The sequence below is a fragment of the Erpetoichthys calabaricus genome, chromosome 2, assembly GCF_900747795.2.
Source record: "Erpetoichthys calabaricus chromosome 2, fErpCal1.3, whole genome shotgun sequence".
In the NCBI taxonomy this organism is placed as follows: domain Eukaryota; kingdom Metazoa; phylum Chordata; class Cladistia; order Polypteriformes; family Polypteridae; genus Erpetoichthys; species Erpetoichthys calabaricus.
The window spans coordinates 131,138,643-131,161,797 of NC_041395.2; the positions used below are offsets into that span (position 1 = coordinate 131,138,643).

The following is a 23,155-nucleotide window of genomic DNA, read 5'->3' on the forward strand; positions in this document are numbered from 1 at the left end:
TCACGAAATTATGCATGAATAAAAATATTTTTTTGTATTACTACTCCTGGGAGAACAGCTGAAAATGAATTAACCTTTGCGGAATTGATGAGTCCAAAGAATCAGTGTGTTAACATATGTGACTATTAGATTCTCCCTTCTATATAAGGCAGAAAATAGTAGAAAACATCTCAGACAGGTTACCAAGAACTTCATCCGCTGACAATGATAGTTTTAGCTGTTCTCTTATGTGCATTCTCAGCAAATACAGAGGAGCCTGTTTGCAGTCCTCAAGGACGAACTGAATTGTCACTATTTTCTAAAGATGCAGATGTTATAATTGGAAGAATCTTTTCACTTCATGACAAACTTGTGCATACAAAACCTACACTAAAAAATGAACCTGCACCATTTCAGTGTACAGGGTAAGCCATATATTTTTAAAAGCATACTAATATATTATTTTGTATTCATTCATTGTCAGTATTTTTGGCTCTGTTGTGAGTAAATCTTGACAAATAATAATCAAACTTGGACAACATAGTTTCCTGTCTTGTAATTTGTATTTGGCAGCAATTCCGAAAACTGATGGATAGATAATTTATACAGTTTCGCAGAGGCTTATTTCACTAATCTTTAATATGCCATAAAATATAATCTTTTACTATATTTGGCCATTTGGTGAATTATTCATTTCTTTTGATCATGCTTTCTGATCTCTTTATATATATTTCATGTCACTTAATTACCTTGAAATTAAATATTATACTCAATATCAATTGCACTTTGTAATAGTACTCACCTTCAGAGTTCCGCTTTTAGGTATACTGTGCAGGTTGTTAAACTTGAAAGCTATTTACAAAAAAAAAATACTAAAGTAAATGTATATTTTACAGTTTAAATTTTGAGGAATACCAGACAGCAATAGCTATGATATTTGCAATAGAAGAAATAAATAACAGCACAGATTTGCTGCCAGGTGTTTCTTTGGGTTATAAGATATATGATGCTTGTGGATCAGTGCAGCTGGCAATAAGAGCAGCATTGGCTCTCATAAACACATATGATGAAGATAAACAATGCAGCAAGCCATCCACGGTTCTCGCAATTATTGGACAATCTGGCTCTTCCCCAACCATTGGGATTGCAACAACTATTGGACCATTTCAGATACCTGTGGTAAAACATCATTTATTTTTTCAATATATTTCAAAGGCTTTTCAAAGACCCTAAAGGTTAAAGTCACAAAATATCATATTTAGCTATTAATGTGTAAAATGTTGCCACAAAAAAGCAGACATATCATCATACATGCACTGTAATAGTGTTTTCAAAAAGGCACAAAATAAATGGTACAGAACAATGTCTGCTTTACTCTTGTTATAGATGGAAAAGAGGTCAACTTTATTTTAATTTTCAAATTTGCCCATTTTGCAATTTGCCCATATGCTTCTGCAAAAAGCTTTTTTGCACTCAAAGTTAGCATCATGTTGGTAATGATAAAATAGATGCATACATTCTGTTAGCATAAATAACCGGCGATAAACATGAATGTCCCATGTATCTATCCATCCCTTGAACTTGGAGGCCATCTCAGCAGCTGCATTTTAAATACATATATAAATAAATGCCGTTGAGATTTATTAAAACAAATGCTCTCTGTAATAGTTAGCATGATACTTATGTTATACATTTTGTGGTAGTTTTAGAATGTATTTGGACTCCCCCTTCTTTCACATTTTGCTGTATTTTAGCCTTGTGCTAAATCGTTTAAATTAATTTTTCCCCATAATGAGCAACACTCAATACCCAAGAATGATAAAGTGAAAATAGGATTTTATATATATATATATATATATATATATATACAGTATATATATATATATATATATATATATATATATATATATATATAATAATAATAATAATAATAATCCATTGCATTATTATTACATTATTATCAATACTTCATTATTAATAATTCATTACTCGTATATATATATATATATATATATATATATATATATATATATATATATATATATATATCTTTATATCTCAGTGAGACAAGTATTCTGAAACTTTGCTATGACATCATTGTTGAGATGTTTCTATGCCTTGTTTGGGGTGAAGGGGTTCAAATGCTTTTTGAATCCACTGTCCCTTCAACTGAAGAAGATGCATAAAGCTTTAAATAAGTGCCACTTTTTACTATAATTCTTTATTCTTACCTGTTATTTACAGATTAGTCATTTTGCTACTTGTACATGTCTTAGCAACAAGAAGGAGTTTCCCACATTTTTCAGGACAATACCCAGTGATTATTATCAAAGCAGAGCTCTAGCACAGCTTGTAAAACATTTTGGTTGGACTTGGGTGGGGACAATTAGAAGTGACAATGACTATGGCAATTTCGGAATGGCTACATTTGTACAGCTAGCTCAGCAGGAAGGTGTCTGTATTGAATACTCTGAGGTGATATACAGAACTTATCCAAAAGAAAAATTTCAGAAAACTGTGAACGTGCTAAAGGCTTCTTCTTCCAAAGTCATAGTAGCTTTCACATCTCCAACAGATTTAGAATTTTTGATAAAGGAGCTGTTACTTCAGAACGTAACAGGGTTCCAGTGGGTAGGCAGTGAATCATGGATTACAGACAAATACCTTTCCTCCTTAGAAAGTGCTATGGTTCTCAGTGGGGCAATTGGATTTGCAATCAGTGATGCAGAAATACCGGGACTGAAGGACTTTTTGTTAAATGTACATCCATATGACACACCTGGTAATGCTGGCTTGAAGGAGTTTTGGGAGACTATTTTCAGATGTAATCTGAATGAAAAAAGCACCAGTGGATCAGCTGTGCCATGTACTGGGTTTGAGACTTTAAATTCAATCAACAATGTATACACTGATGTGTCAGAATTAAGGATTGTCAATAATGTGTATAAAGCCATATACGCTGTAGCTCATTCTCTCCATAATCTGTTTTCATGCAAAAGCAGCCAAGGACCATTTGAGAAGAGCACATGTGCCAATAAAAGTAACGTGAAACCTTGGCAGGTAGGATTTTTCAGTACTGGAAAAATGTGATACTTATATAATATAGACAATAAATAATCATATGTCTTTTGTAGATTCTACATTACTTGAAAAATGTCAACTTTACAAGTAAAAATGGTGAGACTATTTACTTTGATGAAAACGGGGATCCAGCTGCCAGGTACTCCTTAGTGAACTGACAAACCACAGGAGGAATCACAAAATTTGTTTCAGTTGGATTCTATGATGCATCTATATCGAATGGAAAAAAGTTTTCAATGAAAAATATAAGTATTATATGGTCAAATAGTAATAATAAGGTAAGACTTAATCTTACCAGTTCATTTTATTTGTTACAAAAAGAGTTTAACTGTCACTGAAATAGTAGCTCTCCATTTTTTCCATTGTTATATATCCGATGTTAATATTCATGTTTTCTAGGTGCCTGCATCTCTGTGCAGTGACAGCTGTCTACCAGGGACTCGCAAAGCTATAAAGAAAGGAAAGCCTGTCTGCTGCTTTGATTGCATTCCATGTGCTGAAGGAGAATTTAGCAACACCACAGGTAGAGAAAATACAAAAAAACTGTCAAACAAATAATCATCAATAATTTCTAGAATAAATGTGACTGTCTTTTCTTAGAGAAGAAAATATTTACAATGTTAACATTTGAAACAAATACATAGCACTAACTCTATTGATTAATGCACACATGATATATTTTAGATGATTAATATTGTCGTTAGAAAGATGTTTAATAATCTCAGTGCTGACAGATCAGTTGGTTCTTTGATAAGAAATTTAGAGGTATCTGTTTGGCTGATCAGCATCCAGTTGTTGTGGATTTTCAAACTAGAGAATCCCTCTGCTGTCTGGAATCACGTAATATTTGGGTCCTACCTTTCATTTAATGCTACCTAGGTAGGCTCTGCATCTCTTTAACTCTGTAATAGAAAAAGGAGGTTCAGAAAATCAACAGAATTGTAAGGAGCTAATCAAGCAATTATTCACATAGTATAACAAGCATAGAATAAATGATAATAATAAAGTCTAAATTGTGACCTTTATATATTCACAAATAAACACACCTACTGAACATTATACCTGTATATCTTTCTTGTTTTTTTTTTTAGATTCTACAGATTGTGTGAAATGTCCATTGGAATACTTCTCTAATGAAAAAAGAGATCAATGTGAATTAAAGACCATTGAATTTCTATCATTTGGGGAAACCATGGGGATTTTACTGGTTTTGCTTTCAGTACTTGGAGTGTGTGCATGCTTTGCCATAGCTGTTGTATTTTTCTGGAAAAGAAACACCCCACTTATCAGAGCTAATAATTCTGAGATCAGTTTTCTTCTCCTGTTTTCGCTCTCTTTGTGTTTTCTGTGTTCACTCACATTTATTGGTGAGCCTTCAGACTGGTCCTGCATGCTGCGTCACACAGCTTTTGGAATTACATTTGTTTTGTGTATATCTTGTTTACTGGCAAAAACAATAGTGGTCTTGATGGCCTTTAGGTCCACTCTTCCAGGTGGAAATGTTATGAAATGGTTCGGACCCACCCAGCAAAGGATACATATTTACACTCTTACACTCATACAGAGTTTTATATGTGTTCTGTGGCTAACAATATCACCTCCATTCCCATATAGAAATATAACATATTACAAAGACAAAATTATTTTGGAATGTAATTTAGGTTCACCATTAGCTTTTTATGCAGTTTTAGGATATATTGGGTTTTTATCTGCTATGTGCTTCATTCTTGCTTTCTTAGCTAGGAAATTACCAGATAATTTTAATGAAGCTAAATTTATCACCTTCAGCATGCTGATATTCTGTGCTGTCTGGATCACTTTCATCCCAGCTTATATCAGTTCACCTGGGAAATATACAGTGGCTGTGGAAATATTTGCAATATTAGCCTCCAGTTATGGTTTACTTTTTTGTATTTTTGCTCCTAAATATTACATTGTTATATTAAGACCTGAGAAGAATACCAAAAAATACTTAATGAATAAAGTTCCTTGAATATCTTTATGGAAAATATTTCTAATTCATAATTGAATTAATCTTGTCAGTTGGTGGTATAAAATGTGTTAGGTGAATTAAAAGAACACCATACTATATATGACTGATACTTGATAATACCACATTCAATTGTTCATTTTCCAACCCATTTGTCATTTACATCAGTAACGGTTTGCAAAAAACATCACCAGTAGTGTTATGTATTCATTAACAGTGTGCTACCAAAAACAGTAAAAAAAATCCAATTATGTATTTAACTTTAAACTCAAAAATGTGATCACAAAAGCTCACTATGAACTTTAAAAAACTGATAAAATGAATACTGTAATTCTTGTGTCGTGTTTATTTTGTAATTAAATGAATGGACAATGTTCAATTAATTCAGCCTTTCTTCCATCTTCCATCAAAAAGTTATGCATTGGAGCAAGAACACTGTCTATTTAGTTAAACCCAAGTATATATTATCATTAAGTTGCCTTAATGTAACTACTTTTTAATATGGAAACTTCACCCTCTGCCTTACTGCTGTACAGTAGACCAGGTTTTGTTATGGTTTAGGTTTAGGTTTCTTTATTTAGGTTTAGGTTTCTTTATTTAGTCATGTTTACACAAGAAAACATGAAATGTTTTTACCTGAGGGAGATACAATGTCTTCATTCTGCATTTGCTATGTGAATTTAGCTTCTATAATGTAGTGGTATATTTCTCTTCTCTGTAAAAAAGAGTCGAATATTGGGCATCATCCACCTGCCACCACTCCCATACTTAATTCCTTCCTAATTGTAACAAACCAATGTGTAACAATGCAATTCCAATTTTATACATAAATGTTTTTGAAACATTATGGCTAAAATATTTATCACTTTTTTGTATATATTTCTTTGTTGTTAAGATATACTGTACCCCCTCCACATCCATTGTTGATGGCTCTTTGATGCATTATTATTATTTACAACATATGATGCAAGCCATATTTAAAATTTTAGAGCATAAAATAATTTAACAGCTCTTTTACATAATTACATATATGAATTTTTCTCTTTAATTTTGTTTTCATCTATCTATTTTATTGTTTGTTGAAATTAATAAATAAAAATTGTGAGGGGTCATTGAAAAAAAATTTAAAAACATGTTATACCATTATAAATTTAAATTACCCAGTGACCATTACTGAGTTTAGGAGAATATATTGTAGCAGATTGCACAGAGATCTTCACATACAGAACCATCCGCATCACATGCTGAATGGGGCAAGATTAGTGTGTGCAAACATGCTGGTTGGAGCTGGATGTTTGACTGATAGATGTCTGGCAGCAAGGAAAAGAGTGCATTCTTTAAATCGTTAGCAGTATTGAACAGCGAAATTTGGCAAAGGTTGACCTTGTTTGCTGAATATTTTTCCATTCACCCCATCATGTTTTCATCATGTGAAGCCAGCATGACATCCCTATAGTAGCCATGCAAAAAACTTTCATGCATGGTTACCATAAGGTTGTTTCCCAATCTCTTTCATGCATGCCTCATGTCAGGACCCTATCCAGCCAGATTTGCAGCCCCATTCATAAAAAAAAAAAAAAAAAAAAAATGTGCAGTATTTTCATTTGAGGAGGTACATTAGCTGACTGTAATGAAAATATTATGAGTACTGTCATTGGATATATAACACTGATTCCTGTGCGTGGGCAGAGTAGCACCACATGGATAATTTGCATGTATAACTAGTCATGTGCTGCCCAAATGATCAAAATCAAGCTTTTAAGGAGCCATCCTCCTCCCCCTGCTCAAGGCAGAATGAAACCCTGTGTGTTACGGTCCATATTAGCTCTACGGTCCCTTCTAGCTTGAACCTAGGAGCGTTGATAAGGTACTTGAGGATGACCTGGGTAAATGAGGACACTCCCACTCAAGAAGAAATAGGTGCTTAGTGCTTTTATTTAAAACAGCTTCCAAAATGCAGTGCTTCAATGAATTAATAAGGAAATCATGAGAACAATGTGCAATGTGGAAGTTAAAATCCCATAAACAATCATTTAAAATGAGGTTAAAACACAGGCAGGTCTTCTTTATAAATCAGCAGGACTGACCCTCTTCAGCCCCATTGAGCACTGGTGACATGCTCTCCTCGCTGGGACTCACACCAAACCACCTGCCCCCATCTCAAACAGTATGGTTGTCGATCCTACTCTCACTCTTGTTCTTTCCTTTAACCTCCATTCCTTTTCTCTCTTCTTTTGTCTCTCCATTGTTTTTGCTTTCATAAGGCTGTCTTTTATGCACTGATTGATTACAGATGTTGCAGTCAATTGCTCTAAGGTGTGAATGAAGCACTTGACCAATCTGCCCGTATTTACACATGAATGTATGATCAGCCAAGCACCCCAATGAGCTTCAGAAAAGTGCATGCATGTTTCCACATGCACCTGCACATACTGTACCTCAAGCCTGCATGCTCTAGGACTCCAAATATTTATTTAAACCACGGACTCCACTTATCACACTGTGAAATATGTAATAATTACAAAAGATTTCTTGCTATTTGATGGAAGAAAAAAGTATCTACACAAAAAAATTAGAAACAGAGAAGAACTGCACCTAGATCCTTGTCTTTAAACAACGGAATAAGCCAGTCTCATGCTCTGCTCCATGGCACGGTCAATGTGTGTTGTAAGACTGGAACTCTGTGCTTGTGACCATTTGTTGTACTTTGTTGTTATCTTTCCATCAGCATCGTGGATTCTTAAGGCATGGAGACACAGTTTTTAGCACTGCTGCCTCACAACATACATCACATTTGTGGCCACATATTCGGTCCACCATGGTTGGCAGATGCTTCCCTAGCTCTCTGTGACACTCTAAAGACCACTGCACCATTATACTCCACTCAAAAGTAGTTCAGTTCATCCTTCTCTGTGGACATCAGTGAATTTTATTGAGTTCTCAAACATTTCCGAGATTTTGCTGAACTCACAGCAAAGTGGATGCTGGGTTGTTTGCTCATCACTAATCATTAGAGACATTTTTAGGAAATTAATAAATCAGAACACCATTCAGGAGTAAGTAATATAGTAACAGTATATATGTATATCTAATTTATTGTATATTCTATAGTATCCCTGTAAATTTTCAGTGTTCAGTGGGACCCCCAGTTACTACGGTGTATTTCGCACTCTGCTTAATATGCATCAAAGCATTCCCCAAAAAATTACAAAACCACCGCAAGTCTACACCATTGAAACAAGGCAAGGAACAGTATTCTGACTTTACCATCTGCATGTTACAGCAGAAACTGAGATTTGTCAGGCCATATAGCCTTTTTATAATGACGTTTTGACGATCATGTACCCCATTGCACCCTGATGTTCCTATACTTAGTTCATAGGATTGGAACCTGGCCTGATCTTTTTCTGCTTTTGCCAATCTGCTTCTATAGACACTCTTGTGTTCACCTCTCTTAGAAAAAAACTGTTAATTGAGAATTTGGTATCGGTCTGTTAGCTTGAACAAATCTGGTTACTCTCCAGTGACCTCTTTCACAGAGATGATACTTATTGTATGTATTCATTTATTTTTGCACAGCGTTCTGTATACTCTAGAGTCTATAGTTTATGAAAATCATAAGAGGGCAGCTGCTTCCAAGACACTGGAACAATAACATGTCTGGTACCAACACTAATTGTCAAGGTCATTTAAATCACAAATCCTTTTCATTGTTATGCTTGACTGAACAATAGCTGAACCACTTGGATATCTCTGCATACTACGATATATTGAGTATATTGGGTGTTTTGAAGACTGGGCTATTTGCATTAATGATAATTTGTGATAAATTGTTCTTAAGATGAGAAATAATAATGTAGATTTATGCATTGTTAACAGAAAAAGATACAGTACATATAATGCTGAAATATGGAGTATGTTTAACTCAAGATACTTTTTGCCCTTTGACAAGTGCACATACAGTGAACCCTCGTTTATCACGGTTAATCCGTTCCAGACTCTACCGTGATAAATGAATTTTCGCGAAGTTGGATTCTTTATTTATAAATCGAATATTTTCGCAGTTAAGAGTATAGAAAACCTGTTTACGACCTTCTAAATATGTTTTGTAACATTATTAGAGCCCTCTAGACATGAAATAACACCCTTTAGTCACCATTACACTCGTATTACCCAATATATTAGACAAAATAAGAGAAAATAAGACAGACGTTACAAATATCATATTATTACTAGGCTCACCCGCCTTTTAAGGCGACCGACTTTTATCCTCAATTTGTGTGCACTCCATGTGTACATCAGACATGCAAGTGTAGGGAATGAGAACATCAAAGTGCCCATTCATAACATCTCCCGAAAACCTAAGTTTTTTTATCCCCTCGAGTGCCTGTCCAAAGTCGTACAATGTCAGCCCGAATCCGCTAAAGACGGAGTTTTATGCACTAAATAAACTATAGATGAGAATAAGCAAGCACCATCTCCCCTGATATTTACTACGCGGTGAGGCATTTGTACTCCATCAACATTAATTATTTCCAGAGACATAATTTTGTCTATTTTTCCAGCTCATCGCGCACAAAAGCAAGGGAAAGATTTGAGCACCAGAACTCTGCTCACATCGCGACGCTTCGTACCGCAAGCCGCAAGTAGTAAGTCTGTGATAAGCGGAATACCGCTACGCTTTGCACTCACGGGACGGAAGGACAATCCCGACCGCTTTTATATAGTAGATTATTGTACTGTACATTTAATTACACACACACACAGTTCTTACACACAACCACTAACCTATGAAGGCACAACCTCAGTAGGAGAGTCTTCAGGTGGTGCAGTATCTTCAGCAGGTGCGTCGTTGTCTTCTTCCGCTGAAGGAATACTAGGAGTAGGCAGTGGGTGTCTGGGTGTGCGGCTGAAGAACATCTTGATAGGCAGTTGCTGGCGCTGTCTTTTCATATGCGTGAGGAGGCTTTTGTAGGGTATTGCCATCTTTGATCATATCCAAGAGTTTCACCTTCTCCTGGATAGAAAGCATCTTCCTCCAGCGCTTAGTTTTATTGTCAGAAGGCTTAGAAAAAGCAGCACATTTAGGAGCCATCATGGGGCTTAGATAAAAGTTCTCAGAAAGCGCATGTGTAGTGACGTAAGCGTGTATGAGAGAAATCGCGATAGAGTGAAGCCGCGAAAGTCGAACCGTGATATAGCGAGGGATCACTGTATTTCAATCAAGTTATTTTACATTATGTAGAAGGAGACTTAAACAAGGCAAACAGACATGTTAGTAGCTGCATATATATTGAATGAATACATTTAGAAGTACTGACACATTTGTCTTTAGATTTGAAAAGTAAAATCTGCATAGACAGTTTGTTTGAGTAAAGATGATGCATAAATTTGGCTATTAAAATTCTTGTATAAAGACATTTTGACAGAATGGTGTCTCATGAATCAAAATAACAGTAACAGTAATAAAAGTTATACTACATCATTTTATCCAAAACATCCACTGGAAATTATTTTCTACATTAACAATCATATTACATGTATGTATTACACATTACATGTATGTTAAAAATTGGAATCATTAGCAGTTTTCAGTCTCACTCCAACAATTCAGCCTAATTGAATTCATTAAACAGTATTCTTTATAAAGTGTGGCTAATAATTTTCTTGATCTGAATCAAAATAAAACGGAGGTGCTTACAGTGGGTCCATCAGCTAAAGCCCAAATTGGTCTTGGACTTCTCAGCTCTTTCTCTGTCTTTTGCAAACCTCAAGTCCGCAATCTTGGTGTAATCTTTGACAGTAACCTCTCTTTTGAGAAACAGATTAATGCTGTAGTCAAGAGTTGCTGTTTTCCAGCTTCGTCTATTAGGTAAGATCAAGCCTTTTTTATCTTCTAGGGATGTTAAGAAAGCTACTCATACTTTTGTCTTTTCTCGCCTTGATTACTGCAACTTGCTGTATTCTGGCATTATCTAATCCCTGATACGCAGGTTACAGTTGGTCCAGAATGCTGCCGCTTGCTTTCTGGTTGGGGCAACAAAGTCTGATTCTGTTTCTCCAATATTAGCTTCTTTACACTGGCTGCCTGTCCGTTTTCAAATTGATTTTAAAATCTTGTTGCTAGTTTTTAAATTTTTATATGGGCTTGCTCCTACCTATTTATCTGAATTGTGTGCTTTGCACCAGCCACCTAGAGTGCTTAGATCTTCTGGTCAGTTGTCTCTTGTTGTCCCTCGTTACCAAGTGTAAAACTAAGGGGGACAGGGCTTTTGCAGCTGCTGCTCCTCGCCTGTGGAACTCTTTACCTCATTACATAAAGGAGTCGTCTACAACTTAACTGCTCAAAATAAGATTAAAGACTCATTTCTATTCACTTGTATTCTGTGACCTTCAGTAATACTGATGGTTTCTTCATTGTGATTATGTAACATTACTTCTATTTATTATTTATTTTATTTATGTTCATTTATTTTATTTCTATTTATGTTATTTATGTTAATTGTATGTTTTTTTTTTCTATTGTAAAGCACTTTGGCCACAGCATTCCTATGTTGTTTTAAATGTGCTATATAAATAAATTGACATTTACATTAACATTGACATTATACACAGACAATGCCTTATTTCATATTTTAGTATTTTGAAGTTATTTTTCCTTGCCTTAAGATTAGAATTAATAAATGTTATACATCATTTAAACCACATTTGAAATGCTGAAAGAATTATATTAGTTCAGATGTGTTCAGTGCAAAATAGGAACTAGATCATTGCAGGGCACACTTATACACATAGCCGTGCTTATTTGTGCTAGTTTAGTTTCATACATTATAAATCAATTTAAGAACATGGGAAGAAACTGGACTACCTGAAGAAAACCAATACAAAAATGAGGTATTGTGCAAATGGTTTCTTGGGTTGTAAGGCAGCAGCATTAACCACTGAGTCCTGGAACCCAGTCAGAGTTTCAGTAATGGTTAAACACATTGTGAGATCTTATTTTAAAAAATACACAAGCACATATATATTACCGATAATACCCTATAATACTCTAATTTTGCCCAGATCTAATAGCACTATTTTGATTACTGGTCACTCACAGTTTGATGATAAGCATCACATCAATATTGGGAAGGTGTCTTTCTATCCTACCTCCTCCCATTCTCATCATATTTTTCTACAAGGGCTCCATCGAAAAGTGTTCTGAGCAGCTGCAACACTTTCTGGTTTGGAAACTGCAGTATCTCTAACAGTAAGGTCCCACAGCATATATTACACACAGCAGAAAAAAACCATTGGGACCTCCTTGCCCCACATTAATGACATCTTTATAAAGCAATGCATCTGCAAATCCTGTAGCATTGTAAAGGACAGCTCCAAGCCCTCCTACAATCCGTTTGTCACACTTCCATCTGGCAGAAGGTACTGTAGCATCAGAACCAGTTCTCTTCCACCCCTTGATTGTCCGGACGCTGACCTCTGTGCTACCCTCTGCCCTCAGATCTGTTCTTAGTAGCTTATTTATATGAAGTACATCTTTTACTCTTGTTACAACTGTTGTTTTTTAACACTAGTTGTTTTTATTTATTTATTTAAAACTATTGTATTATTACTATCTACTCACTTACCTATTATCTATCTATCTATCTATCTATCTATCTATCTATCTATCTATCTATCTATCTATCTATCTATCTATCTATCTATCTATCTATCTATCTATCTATCTATCTATCTATCTATCTATCTATCTATTGTATAGTATAGTTCTTTACCTGTTTTGCACTTTTGTCCTGGGGAACAATATTTTATGCCATTATATGATGCAATACTGTACATGAATATCATGACAATAAAGCCAGTTGCCTTTACTTGACTTGACATATTACTAATAACACATCTCTCAACAGATTAATGAGTCATTTAATATCAAACTACACATCTATAGTTAATCTTGCTTACTAGTTTCTAATTTTATTTTCTGATTAGATTAATGTTACTCAGTATGGTCTTACTATAGTGGTAAAATACTGTACATATTATTATTATTATTGTTTTTATAATTTGCAGTACACCTTGGGAAAACTCATGTGTAACTCCATTGAGGCTTAACACATGACTGACTTTTTCAAGTTATTTAATGAGAAAATAGGCTCTTAATATGCTGAATACTACAGTATATAAACACAACACATTGATAATCTTCAAGAAGGTTAAATTGTATTTACTGAAAAACAAATGCTTGCAGTAATATTATTAGCTCTACTTGTTAGGGCAGAAAATCCTCTTTGCAGTTTGTGGGGAACACCACAATTGCCTCTGCTTTCCAAGGATGGAGATATAATCATTGGAGGAATCTTTTCATTCCATGACAATGTTTTAAATTCTAAGCCATCATACTCAGCAATACCCGGAGCTCTTAAGTGTAAAGAGTAAGTAATCAAAAGTTGAAATCTATTATAAAAAATTATTTACTTTCAAATTATGAAAGGTAAACTAAATTCCTTAATCTCAAATGATTAAGATATACTCTTCTAAGTAATATGTGGCATGATATTCTAAATAAATTTGTTCAGTTGTAACTTCATAATTTTTATCTTTTCTTAAGTATAAATTTTAGAGAATATCAGGCTGCTGTAGCTGCAATATATGCCTTGGAAGAAATTAACAACAGCACAGAAATATTACCTGGTATCATTTTGGGTTACAAAATATATGATGACTGCAGTTCAATTCCTTTAGCAGCAAATGCAGCAATGGCTCTGATCAGTAATCAGGAAAAAGAAGACCACTCTGAAGCCATATGCACAAAAGCTCCTATTATTGCAATTATAGGACCATCTGGCTCATCACCAAGTATAGCAGTTGCAAGAACTGTAAGACCATTTCAAATACCTATAGTAAGAAATTTTATATTTTTTATACATTTTTATCGTGCAAAAAATGACAAACTTAATGGTTCTGTTATTGTTAGGTAATGATTACTAGCATATGTACTCCATGTAGGCAGTGGGGGAATAGCAGCTAGCTAAGGTACTGAAGTTTTAATCACAGAATCATTGTGCATGCATAGAGAATAATAATAATGCCAATATATATGATTTAAAGCACAGAAGCAGTATCTATCTATCTATCTATCTATCTATCTATCTATCTATCTATCTATCTATCTATCTATCTATCTATCTATCTATCTATCTATCTATCTATCTATCTATCTATCTATCTATCTATCTATCTATCTATCCATTAACCAACCCGCTGAATCTGAACACAGGGTCACGGGGATCTGCTGGAGCCAATCCAAGCCAACACAGGGCACAAGGCAGGAACCAATCCCGGGCAGGGTGCCAACCCACCGCAGGACACACACAAACACACCCACACACCAAGCACACACTAGGGCCAATTTAGAATCGCCAGTCCACCTAACCTGCATGTCTTTGGACTGTGGGAGGAAACCGGAGCACCCGGAAGAAACCCACGCAGACACGGGGAGATCTATCTATCTATCTATCTATCTATCTATCTATCTATCTATCTATCTATCTATCTATCTATCTATCTATCTATCTATCTATCTATCTATCTATCTATCTATCTATCTATCTATCTATCTATCTATCTATCTATCTATCTTTTTCTTGCTTGGTTTATACTATAGGAAGGTGCCATATAAACAGTAAAGAAAATATGAACAATAATAATGATGAATATATATGTAATATGCAGGTGAGACCGAGCTGTGGATGTTGACTGTCAATGTTTTTGTTTTACTCAGATAAGCTATTTTGCCACATGTGCCTGTCTGAGCAACAGAAACCAGTTTCCAACATTTTTCAGGACCATACCCAGTGATTATTATCAAAGTTCAGCCTTGGCACAGCTTGTCAAATATTTTGGATGGACTTGGGTAGGAACAATAAGAAGTGACAATGATTATGGCAACACAGGAATGGCTACTTTCTTGCAAGCAGCCCAACAGACAGGTATCTGTGTTGAATATTCAGAAGCTATTTACAGAACCTATCCAAGAGAGAAATTTCTGAAAACTGTTGAGGTAATAAAATCATCCTCTTCTAAAGTTATTGTAGCTTTCACATCATTTATAGATATTGAGTTTCTCTTAAAAGAGTTGTTACTTAATAATGTCACAGGATTTCAGTGGGTTGGCAGTGAGGCTTGGATTTCCACTGAAAATCTTGCCACACTTCAAAGTTTTAGCATTTTTGGTGGAGCAATTGGATTTGCAATCAATAATGCAGAGATAAAAGGTTTAAAGGATTATTTGCTGAAAATCAAAACATCAGACACTCCAGGAAATATGGGCTTTAATGAATTCTGGGAACATACATTTTCCTGTACACTAAAAACACAGAATGGAACCTCAATCAGTAATTTATGCAATGGATCTGAAAGTTTAAGCAATGTGAATAATCAATACACTGATGTGACTGAATTAAGAATTACCAACAATGCATATAAGGCAATGTACGCTATTGCATACGCTCTTAACAGTCTGTTTTCATGTAGCGAAAGTGCTGGGCAATTCACCAATAAAACATGCACAAATAAGATAAAGGCTGAACCATATCAGGTACTGTAAATATTTATTACTTTAAATATTACTATTAAAAGTAAATTGAATATGTTTTTGATCTAACTTTATTCCCTTAGGTACTAGATTATATTAAATCTGTAAATTTCACATCTAAGAATGGAGAAAATGTCTACTTTGATAAATATGGTGATCCAGTTGCTAGATATGAGTTAATAAACTGGCAAATCAATAAAGATGGTGTCATAAAATTTGTCACTGTTGGCCACTATGATGTATCCTTACCTGAGGGAGAGCAGTTCATTATGAACAAGATTGGGATTGTTTGGGCGGAGAAGCAGGAAAAAGTAAGCATAAAATAAATTCATTATCAAACTGTAAAAGCATGTATTGTATATATACAGAGCATTTTGCAGAAACTTTCAGGACATGTGCACAGATGCATAAATCCACTTTGTGTCCAAATGTCCTTTTCCATTACAGAGCCACAGGATCCAGGTGGTTATCATGACCGCATAAGACACAAGGAAACAGAATAGGGTGCAGCTCAACCTCGGATCACAAAAATACACTGTACAGCAAGAAATACAAAAACAAATCATAAAATTAATAGGAATAGATAGTTCAAATTGGGGCGGCACCGTGGCGCAGTGGATAGCGCTGCTGCCTCGCAGTTGGGAGACCTGGGGACCTGGGTTCGCTTCCTGGGTCCTCCCTGCGTGGAGTTTGCATGTTCTCCTCGTGTCTGCGTGGGTTTCCTCCGGGCGCTCCGGTTTCCTCCCACAGTCCAAAGACATGCAGGTTAGGTGGATTGGCGATTCTAAATTGGCCCTAGTGTGTGCTTGGTGTGTGGGTGTGTTTGTGTGTGTACTGCGGTGGGTTGGCACCCTGCCCGGGATTGGTTCCTGCCTTGTGCCCTGTGTTGGCTTGGATTGGCTCCCGTGACCCTGTGTTTGGATTCAGCAGGTTGGAAAATGGATGGATGGATGGATGGATAGTTCAAATTGGGAATATGGTAATTCACTATATATTAACAATAAATAAACAATAAAAAATAGTAATCTGAAGCATAAAGAAAACAGAACATTCAATGTATGTGTTTCAGAGACAGTATATGTTGGATTAACCAGAAAAGATCTAGATTAGAAATGTTAAAAATTGAAGAGGTGGGTCTCCAGAGGTGATCCAGTGAAAAATAACAAAAATGCATTTCCAGACACAAACCGTCCTTTTTTCATGGAAATATGCTAGGGGCATAATGAATATAGTATAATTGTAATACTAGGGTGCTGTACCGTGTTAGTCATTATGAATGTAGAGAAAAGCCAAGCAAAATGACACCTTTTATTGGCTAACTAGAAAGATTACAATATGCAAGCTTTCGAGGCAACTCAGGCCCCTTCTTCAGGCATCTTGATTACATCTTGCCTGAAGAAGGGGCCTGAGTTGCCTCGAAAGCTTGCATATTGTAATCTTTCTAGTTAGCCAATAAAAGGTGTCATTTTGCTTGGCTTTTCTGTATAATTGTAATTAAATAATGTAAGAAAAAAAGATAAAAGTAATATATAAATAATTACATATATATATATATATATATATATATATATATATATATATATATATATATATATATATATATATATATATATACATACATACACATACACAGAGTAGCATTGCTACCTGACTAAGACGGGCTCAGCGTTAAAATTTGCATGCAACCATTCAATGAGTATGTCTCTATTATATGCCATTTGGTGTGGATTTCATAAAAGAAGTGTTAATGTTTGTGATGTGCCATCTGCTAGAATGTAAAATGCAATGCAGTTTAAAAAATGCTTATCATGCACCATCTTTTGGAATGATAGAGACATAGCAACCACATTGACACATAGACACACAGATATATATACATCCAATCCTACTTCAGTCCAAGTTTTAATGTATTACATGAAACTTCCTTCTGGAATAATGCAGAGTATCAGCTTTATTTAACTAAAAACTGTAATGACTGAGTTGATCAACTGTGCATAAACAATGTACAGTATACATCAATACACAAATGTGCAGTATAGGCAAGGAAAATGAGCAATTATCATTTTGCAGCTGACAGCAATAGACATAACAACAATTCAAGGCAGCCAGGAACAGAAACAGAATCAGTTATAGATCTGAATGGAGTGTATAATTCTCTGCCCATTCCGCTTTATTACCTTAATGGATCTCATTTTTTTCATTTCAGGTTCCAATATCAGTGTGCAGTGCAAGCTGCCAGCCAGGAAATCGAAAGGCAATTAGAAAAGGAAAACCCATTTGTTGCTTTGACTGCATCCCGTGTACCGAGGGAGAAATCAGCAACATGACAGGTGTGTTATTTATTATCATGAATCAAAGAAGTTAATCATATTAATGATAAACTATAATTCAGATTGCTATTAGCCCACAACTGCAATGTAAGTATTTTCTTTAAGCTATACATCAAGTTTTATTTGACGTTAATCTTTCTTAACACATTCATTTGTACAACAAAATTGCAACTACTTACTATTCCTTTGGGTACACACACAACTCTAGTCAAATTATTCTAAGGTGCTTCCTAAACATAAATGGTTATCAGACAGTAAGGTCAAAACATATCTTAGAAAAGCTAAACTGGCTTTTTACCTCTTTTAAGCTTTTATTCACTACACTCTCTGGCATATGCACATTAGTTTTGAGGTAAATTCACTTCAGGTCTGTCCCTGAAGTCTATCCATTGAGATTCTTCAAGCATAGTATTCAAATACAGGCAATTACCTCTTCATTCGTATACAGTAGGTCATCTATAACATTAGACTTTTAGTTTCTGTAGTACCTTAGGTTTTTGAAGATTTTACCCTGTAGAATATTGTATACTTTATAATGTACAATGTTAAAGCAGAAATGTCAGTGTAGACAGACAGAGGTCATTAGATGTCACCATATCAATACAGAGGGCTGTTAGAAAATAAACCCTCTGGGATCATTGAGACTGGGACAGAGATAGTAAGCATGACTCCTTGAAAAAACCCTGTAATACTTTCTCTGAACTCTAGAGGGCAGGCAAAACATAAGCAGTAGGCTTTTGTTCTCTCTGTCCCTTTATACAGTGTGTTACCTGCTCTTTACTCATCATTTATACACCTAATGAAGGCTATACAGCTGAAACTTTGTGTCTTTTACCATCTTTTCTTTTCAATGTGGAAATACTCTTTAATTTCTTTATTACAAGCTATATGTGTCACACTCTACTTCTGTCTGTCCTCACTGTGGACAGTGTGACTTCCTAAATCCTTCAAGTTGATAAGGAACAATACTAATATCCCATCTGTGACAACTGCAAAAGAAGCAAAAGAAAGATATAACAATTTAAAACCTTCTTTGGAGGTCTAGCTGTTTATGGAAAACTCAGTGCTCAAGGGTGCAGAAGTTCAAGATGCTGTCAGATCTTGTAGTTCTAAGAAGTAGAGTAAAGCAATGGCAGAAAGGATGGAACCTCTGGTGAGTGCCAGACACTAATGACGTCTGGAGGCTGGAGGCAGCGGCTATAATGACATAAACACAGTACAGACTGAGATCAAGAGAGAGTAGGTAGTGAGCTGCAGAGTGAAGTTCTTATATTTCAGTACTTTGGAGTTAAGAAAGAGGAAGAAAACCCTGAGACCACCAGACTAACATAGGCAATAACCTGTGTAGAAAGACCTAGTGAGGCACCAAGCTTTGTTTTGTTGTTTGATATACTAATTATGTTCTCTCTATAGAAATGTTCTCCCCAGCAGAAAGTACACACACACACATACACAGACCCAAACCACAGACACACTATACAAATCAAACGAAGGATTTGTATTCTACCATAGCACGTTCGACAATCACCTCTGCAATAATATGCCGCAATAATACAATAAGGCACAATAAACCAACAATTCTTCCTTCTTCTCCTCCTCCACTGAATTTTGCATCCTGACTCTGACTCATCCATGTGTAGCATCAGAATGCTTCCGATGCCGTTATGTCTCATCTAGGAAGCACTTCTGGGCCATAGACAAAATAGGGTGGTCCTCCCCCCTACCGATCCCAAGGGACCCCTACCGGGTGCACTTTAGGACTCCATTTCCCTAGTAACTCTGCAGGTGTCCTGACTGGTTTCTCATGTGTGAAGCACTGCAACCTAGTGCATGGAGGATGGAACCACTCACAAATTATGGCTTCCACTGGTCTATCCATTAATTTAGTTATCTTTCCACTCAGCCAGCCAATCCATCCATTGTTTCTCTCAGGCCTCCTGTCCAGGTAATAACCTATGCTCCTCACAGGCTGGTGTGGACGAAAAAGGCACACTGAAAGCAGGCAGATAATATTTCTCTTCAGTTATTCATTCAGAGTCACAGTAAGTAGAGATTCAAAGAGTATAACTTATTGCAGCAAAACTCAATTTGAACCCTGATCAAAAGCCAGGAGGGTTTTTTTATACTTCAGCATCTCATGATTAATAAGACAGAAAAACATCCTTATCATCTAAGTAGAGTTAAACAATATGTCTGTTGAGCTAAGCATTATCTGTGTTCTCAAAGCTAAGCACAGGAGAGACGCCTTTGCATAAACTACATGTACTTTTCTGCAGCCTTGTGACCTTGTCCCTGAAACATTCACTCTGAGAAAGCGAAAACAAGAAACAGCTTAGATTTTATTCATGTGGACACTATTTCTCCTGAACCCTGGAATAACATATTTTTGTTAGTTCATAAGCCAAAGCGTCTCTCACTGGCAAGTTATAAATTAGTTGTTATAAAATTCTAATTAACTATACATGGTGCTGAGGAGAACATTCTTCTTCTACACTGGGATGCACATTCTCTTCCTACAATATACATACATATAAATAGTGTACTTTTCAAATAACTTATAATATGGTGTAGCTGCATTACAATGAGTTAAGGCCTGAAAATTTTAATTTCCTTTCCAGGTTGCCTGACTTATTACAAAATGCCTGAGCTAATTATAATGAGATTAAGTACTGCATATTAGCAGCTGCAAAAAATAAACATGTGAAAATTAATTCCTACTGTAAAATCATAATACTATTAAAACATTTCAGTACAGTCTGAATATTCTGAAATGATTTGTAACAATGCTCCTAGAAAATGAACATTGCCTCAATGGTATTTTATTTTTCATATTTATTATTGTGCATTTCTGGAAATATTTCCTTGTTTTACATGTCGACAATTAGTATATAAAATTTTATAGTGTACTGTCGACTTTAAAAAAGAATTGCAACAAAATAGTTTTTGATTTGGATAACACATTAAAAATGTAAAAATACAAAGTAAAATATAAGTTAAATATAAGTTAAATTACATTTTTTTTAAAGTAAATGTATTTATAATTAGTGAAACAGTTTCAGTGAATCAGTAAAGGTAGCTAAGGCATTATAAAACTGTGTAGAAAGACTATCTACAGTATCTATCTATCTATCTATCTATCTATCTATCTATCTATCTATCTATCTATCTATCTATCTATCTATCTATCTATCTATCTATCTATCTATCTATCTATCTATCTATCTATCTATCTATCTAAAATGCTGTAAATCATATTTTGCTTTTCAGATTCCCTTGATTGTTTAAGGTGCCCAGTGGAATATCACTCAAATGAAAGAAGAGATGCATGTATCCTAAAAGAAACTGAGTATTTATCATATGGTGAAATCATGGGTTTGCTGTTATTGACATTGGCGCTGGTAGGAACTGGCATCTCCATTATTGTAGCGGGAGTCTTCTACCATTACAAAGACACCCCCATTGTCAGAGCCAATAATTCTGAACTGAGTTTCCTGCTGTTGTTCTCTTTAACTCTTTGCTTCCTTTGTTCTCTTACTTTTATTGGAGAGCCATCCATTTGGTCGTGCATGTTGCGCCACACTGCATTTGGAATTTCATTTGTCTTGTGCATCTCATGCGTTTTGGGGAAAACTGTAGTAGTGTTAATGGCATTTAAGGCAAGGCTACCAGGTAGTAACGTCATGAAATGGTTTGGGCCAACTCAGCAGAGGTTAAGTGTTTGGATGTTCACACTTGTGCAAGTGTTGATATGTGCAATTTGGTTAATTATATCCCCTCCATTTCCAAACAGAAACATGAAATATTACAAAGACAAAATTATTTTGGAATGTAATGTAGGCTCACAAATAGCATTTTATTTGGTTTTAGGATACATTGGCTTTCTTTCAGTCATATGTTTTGTTTTGGCTTTTCTGGCTCGTAAGTTGCCAGATAATTTCAATGAAGCTAAATTCATCACTTTTAGTATGCTCATATTCTGTGCTGTGTGGATCACCTTCATTCCTGCTTATATCAGCTCACCTGGAAAGTATACTGTAGCAGTAGAGTTATTTGCAATTTTAGCCTCAAGCTTTGCCTTACTCTTCTGTATTTTTGCTCCCAAATGTGTAGTAATTATATTAAAACCAGAAAAAAATACAAAGAAAGGTTTAATGACTAAAACCTCTCCAAAATAGTGTTTTTGAATGATTAACACAACGTTGTGTGTAATGTGACAGTAAAATAAAGGAATTTTATTTCATATTCATTGGACACTCTCTTTACATCACAAATGTATTGTATGTTTCTGCTTCACGTCTTCCTATACAGAAATTCAGCAAATTTATTTATCATTAATGTATATTATGTGTATTTGTTGTTGTTTTTTTATTAAAAACTTTCTCTGTAAAAAAAAAAAATATATATAAATAAAATAAAAATGTACATACAAGCCCATATCTGTCTCCTTATAAGTTTATAAATTCATTACTATTTAAACATGCACAAGAATATATAGCTGTGGTGGTAACTTGGCAGTGCTGTGAAGGCAGCAAATTGACAAACGCTCCAGTCGTCATGACTGGTGTACTCTTTATGGAGCTTAATGAGCTGCTCAAGCCCTCACCCCTGGTTACGTCTTTTTGCAGAGTCGCTATGTAAAGGCATTCTGGCTTGGGGACAACATCATTTACCCACACTGATTTCTAGGAATGGATATGAGTACCAAATAATTAATTAACTGTTAGGTAACCATTAACTGACTTTCTTACAACCCCATGTTCTATTCATCCTCTATCCAATCTGGAACTACTCAGCCCAATCTGCTTTAGGTGCAGATTATGAATTAACCTCATGTCTAGAAGTTAGTCTAGAATGCCTGTTTTTTTGGAATGTGGATGGAAGCCAGAAGGCCCAGAGAAAATACACAGACATTTAGCTAGAAATTTAGTGTCTCTTGGAGTTCCTGGTGCACTGTTAGTAAGTAACCACATATGCTAAATACCAAATACCACACCACCCTTTAGGTAAGAATGATTAAGTATTCTGACCACAAACAAAATAAGAACCATTAGAAGCCAATGAATCTTGAGACCAGTGAAGGAGAAGTCCTCTTTAAAGTGTGTATAGTTCAGGGTAATACCTGTTGCAAAGTAGTAGTAATGAGAGGACATAATAGCTACTGGTAAATAACCCATAACTGAA

At 35.3% G+C, this 23,155-nt stretch overlaps 1 protein-coding gene and 1 pseudogene across 1 annotated transcript; both read left to right on the plus strand.

The window, feature by feature from the left end:
* Nucleotides 1–879: 879 nt before the first annotated feature.
* Nucleotides 880–5,230, plus strand: LOC114669573 (extracellular calcium-sensing receptor-like; annotated as a pseudogene).
* Nucleotides 5,231–13,288: 8,058 nt separating this feature from the next.
* LOC114669574 (extracellular calcium-sensing receptor-like) lies at nucleotides 13,289–22,225 on the plus strand. Its single transcript, XM_028825760.2, has 6 exons — nucleotides 13,289–13,482; nucleotides 13,659–13,950; nucleotides 14,832–15,647; nucleotides 15,728–15,955; nucleotides 17,851–17,974; nucleotides 21,242–22,225. The coding sequence occupies exons 1-6, from the start codon at nucleotides 13,289–13,291 to the stop codon at nucleotides 22,147–22,149; spliced, it is 2,562 nt and encodes an 853-aa protein (XP_028681593.1). The 3' UTR covers nucleotides 22,150–22,225.
* The last annotated feature ends 930 nt before the right edge of the window (nucleotides 22,226–23,155 follow it).